This window comes from Coffea eugenioides, unplaced genomic scaffold (genome assembly GCF_003713205.1).
Source record: "Coffea eugenioides isolate CCC68of unplaced genomic scaffold, Ceug_1.0 ScVebR1_410;HRSCAF=1082, whole genome shotgun sequence".
NCBI classification, from domain to species: Eukaryota; Viridiplantae; Streptophyta; class Magnoliopsida; order Gentianales; family Rubiaceae; genus Coffea; species Coffea eugenioides.
In genome coordinates this window covers 28,714-39,960 of record NW_020864248.1, presented here as the reverse complement: position 1 = coordinate 39,960, position 11,247 = coordinate 28,714, and the positions used below count along the sequence as shown (strand labels likewise).

Here is an 11,247-nt window from a genome sequence, read left to right as displayed (position 1 = left end):
AAAAGAGGTTGTCTTGCCCCGCCCCCAACCCCCAAAAAAAAAAAAAAATCAGGACCCCATCTGTAAGCTTTCAATTTTTAATGTAGTGTGTTTTTTATTTTTTTTGGGTACCAAGTGTTATTCTCTTATTCGAGTGTCGTTAGTTTTGACTTGTAGCAAAAAGGTGAAAAACAAACGAGGCTATGAATTATGATCTAGTTGATTTCCTTTGTGAAGTAGCATCGGAAGTGTTTTTCCATTCAAAGCAAATACTCCACAATCTTGAATTGCTCCTTTATGACCAACCAAAATGGAAATGACTAATCCTTGAAATCAAAGAAACTGTCAAGGGCTGATATGATGCTGCTTGAACTAGCGGGGCCGAATAGAAGATCAAGCATCCAATAATAGTAATTGGATATATCATCAAGTTAATATCCTATAAAAAAGACGGCCGGAAGGAAAAAGTAGATCAATTGTAGGTATGATGTATATCTGGTGTGGACTCGTTGCATTTCTGATATAAACTGGAGTAACGTAATTGTAAATTTTTATTTTTGAGGGTAACGTAAATGTAAATTAAACTGAGCGAAACTGCAATTTCTCCAAAATATATATTCTCTCCAGACTCCACCCGGAGATCTTGCCGACCAAAGCCCCGTCGTTTCAAGCCCTTCCCGGTCAGTTTCCATCACCGAACCTTCAAAGCCCCATTCCAAAGTCCCTCACGGATTCATTCAGTCCTGCTCATCATCCATCAAAGAAAACAATAATGTCCATAAATTCCCATTCCCAATCCCATCCACCTCTCTTCTCAAATCTCCATTTTATGACAGTTGTATTAGTATTACTGCTACTATTAACTCCACTAACTCCCTCCGCTGCTTCTCCATCGATACCACCATCCTTCAACCTCTCCCATTATTTTCTTTTTGCCACCTCTAACGACGTCGTTAACAACCGCCAACACCATCACCGCTCCGACTCCCAACCCAATTCTTCCCCCTTCTTAAAGGTACTACTGCCTGAGAAAAAGTTCAATAAACTATATTCAGTTTACTTTATTTAATATGTTTAATTGCTGTTTTGTGCTTTAATTACTTTATTTAATTAGGATGTGTTGAAGGAAATTGGATCGAGGGAGAAGTGGGATTTGCAAGAATTTAGCGTTTCAAAGTTGGATGTGAAGAAAGCAAAGCTCGGGGACTTGCAACGGTACGAGTTTCGGGTTCGATTTGGTAAAAGCGAATTTGTGTTCAAGCTGTTGGATCAAGTTTCCCGGTGGAAGAGATTTGAACAACTGGAAAACGAATTGGGTTTTGAAGATTTGGTTAATAAAATTACCTCCAAGGCTGCTGTGCTCGGTACTCTCAAAATTCAAGGCCCTTTTCACTTGCGTCTCGCCGGAGATCATCAGCTCAAACTCTTTTTGCCGGTAAATAGTTCGTGTCTCTGTGTGTGTGTTTTTAAGATTGAAGTAGTGGGAGAACTGACGTGCAAAACAGGATTATTTTGTTGGTACTTTTAAGTGGCTAAGCAACATCCTGGATTTTGTTTGCTGTCATTAAATTTCGGCCTTAGTTTTAACTATCCTTGGCTAGTGTTTAATTGCGTTTGTTTGCGAAATTTAGGAGGGTAACGCTGTAAAAGTAGAAAATATTGATGTTTGGTTGCACAGTGCATAGACGATGCTCCGTGTATGAGTTGCTTGTTTTGTTTCATGGCTCCAATTCCGCTGAACACTTGCCATTGACTCTACTAAAACGTAGTGTTAAGCCAATTTATAATCTCGTTTCCATGATTGTCATTTGTCCAACTCGTTTTTTAAGCTAAAGACAATTCATGTGGGCAGCCGTTTTATCTCAGTACATTTTTCATTCTTCCAAATGTGGTTCTTTACCTTGCCCTGTTCAACTTTCATTCTGATCTCTGGAGGTAAATTGGGAATACCTCAATCCAAAATTTTCACCGTTGGGCAAATTTTCCTGTTAACTGTTAGGGTGTCTAGATCTTGCTGCCATTTCCTGTCCAGTTAAAACAAGTCCGACGCTGGTGTACTACTACATAATTTTCATAATAGGCATTATTCATATGCAGTTATAATTTCATTATTTTCTGCTTCTTGATTTTTTGTTTCGATTGAAAGCCCATCCTCACTTGTTTGTATCTCTTGTGTCTTGATCAGCTCAAGAACTCGTTTTCTGGTCTGAAAACATTCTTGTCGTGAAGGCATTACTGTGGAAATCACAGGTGCTGAAGAAGTCTCTCTCTTTCACCAACAAGTGCTTCAGTAGTTTAGGGAGAATGACTCTCGATACTTCTGGCCTTCATTATGCATGGCATGGCCTCCTATACGTGTGTAGGTTCTGCTACAGTTGTAGCTTACAGGAATGGAACCCTGAGGCATTCATCAAAACTGTTTTCTTGTCTAACAGAACTGTTGAGCTGTTGCAGAGAAGTGTTATGAACGGCGCATGTTCCAAATGTGGGACAGAGATTCTCACATCAGTTCTCTTAGCACAAGGATTGCTTTGCTAGAAAGAGTTCTGCAGATTTTCTTGTACATAAAACCAATAAAAATGCGAGCGTAGGTTTGCAAAAGTAAAAATTACTGCATCATCAGTATTCGCTTCCAGCTGGAATTGGAAAGAGTTATTCAAAGCAACGACCTTACTGGAGTACATTAGCTGAGTGGCGTCCAAGCTACTGTTGAACGTGCATGGTTTGAGGTGGTGGGGAGGCTCGACAGAGAGGTTCTGAAGCCCTTAACTGTTAAGAGTAAGACCATTTATTGATGCAGACTCAAAAGGCTTGGAGTAATTTGATGTCAAATTTTCGTTACGAAGTTCCCATCCATCCTGGTACCTCAAGAGGCTCTCACCTTGGATGTGAAAATGTAGAAAATGGATTTTTGTTCCTTTGCAACATTCACTATTCAATATGTGATGTCACGCGGGTTATCATTTTCCTAAGACCCTATGTTCAGTTTAACACATTACAAGATTTGTACAGATTGACACATGATATAGTTTTGTAAAGTGATATGAATGACAGAAAGCTTGCTGAAGATGTGGTACACCTTTTTTTTTTAAGATGTGGTGGAAAAATCCTCCAGCATCAAGCACGGTATGGGGTATCTTAAATGTTTCCACCGATGAATTCTAGGTTTGAGAACTCCAGGATAAATAATTACCCTGAATGAAACATTAACTGATGTCCAGTTAATAATTTGCATTATTGATCGAAAGAAATATCTATTGCGCTGGTTTGCCTTGCATGTATTACGGGATTAGATAAAGCAATTCTGCCTTTGATGTATTTACTGATTTCATTTTGCAGATGGATCATTAGAATAAACGAGTCCTTTGCTTTGACTAGAACTTGTTTTTTGACCTTTCCTTCGTTAGAAATGAATGGACTACCTGGCTTAGTACCCCTGCTATTTGGAATATCATGGTGTTATGTTTATGTCCAATTGAACCTAGTTTTTTCTGGTTGCTTGGCAATACTCTCTGTTAGGTCAGGCGAAAGAATAGTTTTGTACTTTTCCTGGCATTGTTTAGTCTGGGGAAAAATTCTTTTAAGAATTATGATGAGAAGCTGAATCTTTGCTTCAATCTGCCCGTCGTTTTCTTTTTATGCTTTTCGAGAGTTGATAACACTGATTGTCAGCTATAATAAGCCACTGTCCTTGCAACAAGGCACTGCATATGGTGAGTCATTCGGTGGCTGCGTTTATTATTCGTCTTGAGCGTCTCTTTGCTTAGTTCTTGGTACTCAAAATACAACAACAAAATTTGTTCTCAATGTCAAAATTTATTTGCAAACTGGACAAGTGGATGCATAGCAGTATGAACTATACTGTTACAATTATGACAAAAAACAACCACAAGGCTACATCTCTAGATTTTGCTGTTCCTACATCTGCTTGCCTAAACTGTTTCCTCTGGATCTACCTTAGAATCAGCGTCTACTTGCTTCATGTCTATCTTTTTGTACTTGTACCAGGATGCACACATCAAATAAACTCCGAAGTTGGCTACACTTAAACCTGCTAGCAACCAATAGAAATAGTTCAAATTATCTCTGTTAAGATTGTTACTAGCCAGCCACCCGCCACTCACCTTGTTCACCACATTCACTACTACCGTACTCGTGTAGTAACCAAATGCCAAGGAACACCAGGAGATGGCTGTGCTCAATGACTTCATGCCTGATGAGCTCTCTGCATAGAAGAAATCCAGCAGTCCCACCAATGTGAACATGTCAGCCATGCCGAATATAGCATACTGGATGCCCAGCCAGAACACACTTATAGGCAAAGGTTCAAGCGAGTCGACCATGTTGTGCTTAACAGCAACCGATTTCCTGCGGGTTTCAATAACTCCAGCGACTGCCATGGATATTGCAGAAAGTACAAGCCCAACACCAACTCGCTGCAGTTGGCGTATTCCGGTTGGTATTCCTGTGAACTTCCGTGCTATAGGGACGAAAACGTGCTCATACACTGGGATTAGGACGAACATAAAGAACAGGGGAATAAATGGAATCGAGGCTGCGGGTACTTGAAAGCCTCTGATGCTTCTATCCATTGTTGTGCCTTGCTGAATGGAGAAAGTTTGAAGCTGAGCCAAACATGTATTCATAAAGACAGTGCTTAATATAACTGGGAGCATGCGAATAAGAATCTTAGTTTCTTCAACTTGTGTGACGGTACAGAGTCTCCAGGGTCCAGGAACAATGACTGTGGTTGAATCTTCTGTACTCCTGACAATTGCAGCCCGATTCAAAATTCTGAAAGACGAGGTTATTGTGGTTATTCACTAGAAATTACATCACAAGGACACTAAAAAAAAATGGTGAAAGATGTCGAAGTACTTGAACTGATCAGTTCTCTCAAGAATCTCAATCTCATTTCCTTTCCTGGCTTCTTTGTCACGTATCTGGTGTAAATCATCTGCCAATTCTGGCATCGGAAGATTTCTGTTTCTAATGGCAGCAACAAAAACCTGAATGAAGAGTGCCAAATACTTGGCTTAGCGTTGATTAAACTATTACAGTAGTAGTTTATACGCAGTTGTTGCTAAAAGGGTGCATACCTGTGCAATACGAACAAATGGACTTCCCTTGGGGACATTATTCCGGTAGATTGATCTTCCCATGCTCAAGAACAGAAGTCCCATTGTTACAGCAATAGTACAAACACCAAATGACCAATCCCATCCCTGATTTGTACTTATCCATACTAAAAATGTGACCCCAAGCATTGCTCCGGTGGTGATGGAGAATAACAACCAGTTGAAGAAGCTGGCAAGTTTAGGTGCCTCCAGGGGGTTCCTTTCATCAAATTGGTCGGCTCCCAGGGATGGCAATGCTGCTTTTACTCCGCTGTTGCCAAACGCGAACAAATAGAGACCTGCAAATAAGAGGGCTCCTTGGCTTCTGGTTATTGCCTCACATTGAGTCGACTTCAGCGTGGCTGCATCCTTGCAGGGAATTGGTCTTAGTTGTGGAAAATGTGCTTGCACTGTCAGGACAGCAAGTCCCTGAAAAAGTCATAATAATATGCTCAGCCAACATCTTTTTAAGAGATTTCACGTTTTGCCCGCTTAAATAAATAGAAAAAATAAAACATTTTGCCTACTCGAATTCCAGGTATAGCCCATTTTTAAGTACCTTAAGTAAAGGAATATATTGCTAAATAGTTAGTTATAGTACCTAAAACAACTCCTAGCTTAAAACAGCTTTGAAATCATCTTACTTTGCGGGAAAAATTAAGACAAAACAGGATATGTCTTTGTCAGCATACTTTCAAGTGAAATGGCAATTGATGATTCTTAGCATACTATACTATTAGTCGGTTGTTACAGCATGAATGCTTCATCTGCACACGTATCATATATTATTCATCTAAGTTTTCACTGTCTGTTGGATGGGAGAGCGTGGACTGTGGAAGTGGTTGGGTGTTACCATGATTAGCAAATTACATGCATGGTTCATTTATTTGCTGTTTATTGAGAAACAACCAGATCAACATCTTGTCATTTCTGCTTAATATATTACAACCTGACCCTAGTCTTATGACAGAAGAAAAGCTATTCAGTAACCAGAAGTTATGTCTGTACGAGGATGTTGGCATTCAACAACCAGATGTTGATATGGTTCAAATTACAAGTTACACTTTGTTAGATGATATTTCTGCGATTAGGAATTGATGAATTTAACAAGAGACAAGGGGAATTTCTAAAGATTAAGAAGAAAAGCTACAGACCACAAATATAAATATGCTTATGGTACAAGTACAAAAAAGTGCAGATATATGCATTAGAGGGAATTGGTGTGGATGAGACTTGAAGACTTTTACTTACCACAGCTTCTATGCATCCAAAGAGAATGGAAGTCTTGAATCTTGACAGGTAAGTATCAGATATAAACCCTCCGAATAATGACAGCAAAAAGGCTGTTCCCATGAGGTTTGTTAGTGTAGTGGCCGACTTTGTCAAGCTGAAGTTCATGTATCCATGGAAGTAAGTGAATAAGCTCACAGCATTAGAGATAAATGCCATATTCTCCAGTGAGGCCATTGCTGCACATAGATGATCAATCAGTCATAGTAAAAAGAAAAAAAGAAAAAAGAAATCAAGCATATATAGTTAAAAAAGAAAAGGAACAAGTAAAAAAGGAAATGACTATAACTACTAGTGATTACTGAATAGCGTATTCGTAATAGAAACTTGAAGTTATACAATATACAAATAAGGCAGCTCGTGTTCCTCCAAGCTTTGCTCGTGGCTTAGGCTGAGTTTCAATGCATATGGCCTGAATATTAACAACCAAAAAAGTTGCTGATCAGTTGGCAAATTTCTTCCTTATTGAATGTACCACTAAGGGGGAAAAAGAATTGCCAAATGCATTATAGCTCTTATGACTTAATTGTTAGCATGAACGAATAGGCAAATTCTATGCCTTAAACAATTGCTTACCATTTTGTTGAGAGCTTCTTTGGAAGCAGCCTCAATGCAAGAATGAAAATGGCTTCTGCAAAGAACGATTAGGGGTTTGGAGAAGTTGAGCTTTGATGCTTTATTTATATAGAGGCATACGGGCACAACTACTCGGTCTTCAAAAAAAAAAAAAAATGACAAGCAAACCACAAAGGAATCAAGGAGGCATCTATGCATATGAAGAAAACTTGGTGGAGTAATGGGTTCTTTTTGTTTCTTCTGATTGGATTTAATGTGTATCGATCCTCCGTTTCTGTTCATTAATGTGAAGTTTGTTAGCAAACAGCCTGAGACGTGCTTCTTTTGACTTTATTAGTTGACATTAGCAAATGATTTTGCAGAATCCCATGGAGACCGAGTTGGTTGCACACAGATGAAATTGCCTATCACAAATATTAAGGTCAGCATTCCATGTATTAGGCCAAGAACTGATAATCTTCATGAGAAAGTGCCCTGGTTTGGTGGTAGGCTGGCTTTTCTTCTGAAAAAAAAAAAGAAAAGAGCATCAAGAATTACAACAACTAATCCTGTTTAGATGCTTCTATAATCCTCTTGGACTGAGTTTTTGCCCTTGCCTCCTACAAAATTATCATCAATGCACACAAATTTGAGTTTGAATGGCCTTTCAAGACTGCTCAGTAACTGGGAAAAAAGAAAAAACATTTTTTTCCAAGATTGTCTAGTTGTGTTAGACCAAATAGAAATAGGTTCCAAAATTTTAGACCAAATGAATGTTGTACATTTTGGCTGGTCTGCAGCATATAAGAAAAGAGAAAACAAGAAAAAAAAAAAATGAAAATCTAGAGAATGGTCATTTGTCAGCTGTAGGCCGGACGCCAACGTTCCTTAATTTAATGTGATCCAATAATTATGCTTAAAAAATTTGACGTTGCTGATCATATTCAAAGGCGTGCTGTCTGGATGCCCTATTATTACCCTCGTCTACAACCCGAATCTTCTATGCAGGTCTGTCCTGCATGCCAAAACATTTAAGCATCTTGAAATGGAAAACGCCTACAAGTTCTGATCTGTTGGTAACAAACCAAAAACCCAAAAAAATATGCAAACTTAGCAAGAATCAGATCATTTTGATTGAAAGAGCCCACTTATAGGAATGATTCTTGCAGATCATAATCGGAAGATCCCAGACTTCAGCTCTGACACAACTGCTGTGAGTTTTTTTTTAAAATATATGTGGTGTTACACGAGCTAATCTTCCCATTATTTTGCCAAAAAATAAAAAGAAAAAGCAAAAACATATAAACTCCTTGGGTATCTTACTACCTTTCAGACGGACATTTGTACTCCGGAAAATGCTCAGTAGCTAATTAAATGATCTGTTGTCTTAAACCAGTCAACTGCCCTTAACTAGTTAGTTGCGGCTGTAGGAGTTAACCATAGGTATCCTTACAAGTTACAATATCCCCACCTCCCCGCCGCCCACTGCATGTTTCCCATCTCCCGAATTCTTGGAAAGCATTTGAGGTGATCGATCACACAATTCAGTTGGCAAACTATTAGTTGAATTCATTAAATGGTGCCGGTGCCATGCAGAATTAAAATTCTAGGCATACATTTCCAGCAGTCAGGTCCACAGAACTAATTTTTCTCACTACTTGGGCCAAGGTGATTGACAGATGAGATGAAGCTGAAGGTCATTTCACAAGCAATGGACATGGTTCAGATTTTATAACATAGATTATGATGTAAATCAATCCTTTTTTTTTTTTTTAGTGTTACAGTTAACCTCAACTTCAAAAATAATAAAGAAGACACTGTGCTATTACTGTGGCCAAATCCGCCATCATGAATTACAGCAAGCCCCTAATAATAAGAACCCAAAAAAAAAGATTTTTTTTTTAAGATTCAATTTTTGTACCATTTATGTCAAGAGAACACAAAAGTATACCTTGTTTGTCTTATTCTCATAAGTTTATTAGACTACCATTTTACTAACCATTGATTATATACTAGGAGGGGTTCACCTTGAAGATGTATATGCCCAGGCATAGCACTTTAACGGAGTTTCACAACGAAGTTGATAACGCACAAATGTAAAACCACCGAATGAAATCAGACAAAAGGTTGGAGCATATAAATTGCTGTTGTGTTGTTGCAATAATTCAAAATACATGCATGTGTTAATATTTGTAAAAGTGCAGAGGCTAATAGTCATCTGGCCGGAAATAGCTTAAAACTTAAAGCTAAGGGAACAAAGGCTTAGTTGTTGATGTTAAGACCATTGAAGTTGACATCATTGATGTTCATGGCTTCATCCGTAGCATAGGAAGTAATTATTTCATACGCTGCACATTTGATGCCGACAAATCTGGAAGAGGAAGGTCTAATGTAGAATAGATTTGTTTTTCCATGCAAAGTGCGCACGAGGTGCGAAGTTATCTCAATCCTCTGTTTGAAGAAACCGAAGGGAAAAATCAATGTAAAGACAAGACAAAGGGAAGAAAATATTTGCGAATGGACAATGATCAGTAGGTACCTGTTCGTATAAATAACGGAGCTTAGCAGCTGAGTAGTTAATTAAGTTTTCAGCTTCCATTCCCATAGCAGTAGCAGCTAATGATCCGCTTGAATCAGCAACCGAAATGGTAAAACAAGCTCTGTAAGGGAGAAGAGGGTATAATTGTTATAAACAGTTTGGATTGTATGAATTTATTAAGTGAATGGATTGACTGAATAGCTTTAAAAACCTTGGTAAAAGTTCAGTGGTTGCCTGACAGTATTCACATCTAACCATTGAGGCGCTTGCAAAGCTGTTTGGTTGATTACATTGGGGGCATGCCATATAGAATAATTTTTGGGGTCTAAGCGAAATTTCAATGATTCCTTTAACCCACGCATTATTTGTTCTCTGCAAAACAATAATAGTAAAGATAGAAGGGAGGTAAACATGATTTATGGAATATAAAAAAGAATAAGATTGCAACCTGCTGGATTGCAGTACCGATACGAAGAATCCTATCAGTGGTAATAGGAGGGAGAAGAATTCGTGGATTAGCGTAATTTCCCCTAGCAACAAACTTGTCTATCACAAATGCATGACTATGGTACCTGATGCATATAAAAGGGAAAAAATGTTTCTTAGGCAGTAGAATGCACATGGGATAATGGTGCAGCATATATTTTATACTTCTCACCAGTGATCAAGATGCATTGCTTCTTGAGCAAATGGAGCTACCATAATGGTTGAACAATGACAGGTCGAGAAGCTCAGGTCTTAGCTTGAAAAAAAAGAAGTGTTAATACTAAGAGCTTTGAAAGCAATGGATGTATTTAACATTAATTAGATAAAGAGGGTGAAGTGTATAGCTACAATTGTTTGTTGTGACATTGACTCTTATTGCAATAATGATTGGAAAATGGCGGCCAGGAGCTCTAATGATGGGACCATCTATTTCTTCGAATTCATTCCAGAGGGTTAGAATCATTGGTTTCATACTGGGAAGAAAAAGAGAACACAAGCTTTGTTAATAGATGCATTTTTGTTTTATAGATTACGATAAGAAAAGAATGGGATAGCCTAGGAAGGATTTACCTTTGATCAATAATGACATAATCTCGAGAAATAGAGGGTGATCCGTGAAAAGGTGTTGTTTTAGGAGGCAAAATATGGACAACAACTCCCATGACGTCTAACATAGGTGGGACAAAAGAATATATTATAACACAAGCGATAGACTTTGATGAGGATTAAAAAAAAATGGACTGTGAAAGATGTTACTCACTTAGTAAGTGATGGGTATCAGCAAAGATATCAAGCATAGAAAAAGGGTTTAGGTGAAAATGAAAAGGAAATGAAGGAACCGGTTCCTGTATTTCATGTATTATGGTGCTCGGAGTGAGGAGCCAATAGAATGGATATTCATCAGCATCAGCAAAATTTTGTGGCTGGCGAACAGCAGCTTTGGATATGTAGTACTTTTTGAAAGGGATAAGCAAGGTGGCAAATTGTTCAATCATATTTTCAGCAGCATAGATTGTAACTCGAAGGCCCTGGAATAAGAATAAAGTCATGAGTTGATGCAGTCTAATAGGCATAACAGAAAAGAAATAACCAGATCAATGTTACTCGGTCATCTGCCAATATAAACTTGCGACGTATTTGATGAGCTGAGGAACCTTTTTTGGTATGAGTGACTTCAATTGCTCGGAGAAAAACACTCCAATTTAGTAGAGATGGATCGATAGCAGATAAGGGAATGTCATTGGCTTCCATCGTAAGAGGATCTATAACGAAATAAAAGAA

At 38.3% G+C, this 11,247-nt stretch overlaps 2 protein-coding genes across 2 annotated transcripts; one reads left to right on the top strand and one right to left on the bottom strand.

The window, feature by feature from the left end:
• The first annotated feature begins 558 nt into the window (after positions 1–558).
• LOC113758231 lies at positions 559–2,206 on the top strand. Its single transcript, XM_027301181.1, has 3 exons — positions 559–994; positions 1,094–1,414; positions 2,165–2,206. Exons 1-3 carry the CDS (start codon positions 752–754, stop codon positions 2,204–2,206), a joined length of 606 nt encoding a protein of 201 aa, XP_027156982.1. The 5' UTR covers positions 559–751.
• A 1,638-nt stretch (positions 2,207–3,844) lies between these two features.
• LOC113758228 (protein NRT1/ PTR FAMILY 4.5-like) lies at positions 3,845–6,565 on the bottom strand. The gene is made up of 4 exons (XM_027301178.1): positions 6,348–6,565; positions 5,079–5,525; positions 4,858–4,988; positions 3,845–4,773 (listed from the first exon to the last, which is right to left on the bottom strand). Exons 1-4 carry the CDS (start codon positions 6,561–6,563, stop codon positions 3,912–3,914), a joined length of 1,656 nt encoding a protein of 551 aa, XP_027156979.1. The 5' UTR covers positions 6,564–6,565; the 3' UTR covers positions 3,845–3,911.
• Between the last annotated feature and the right edge of the window lie 4,682 nt (positions 6,566–11,247).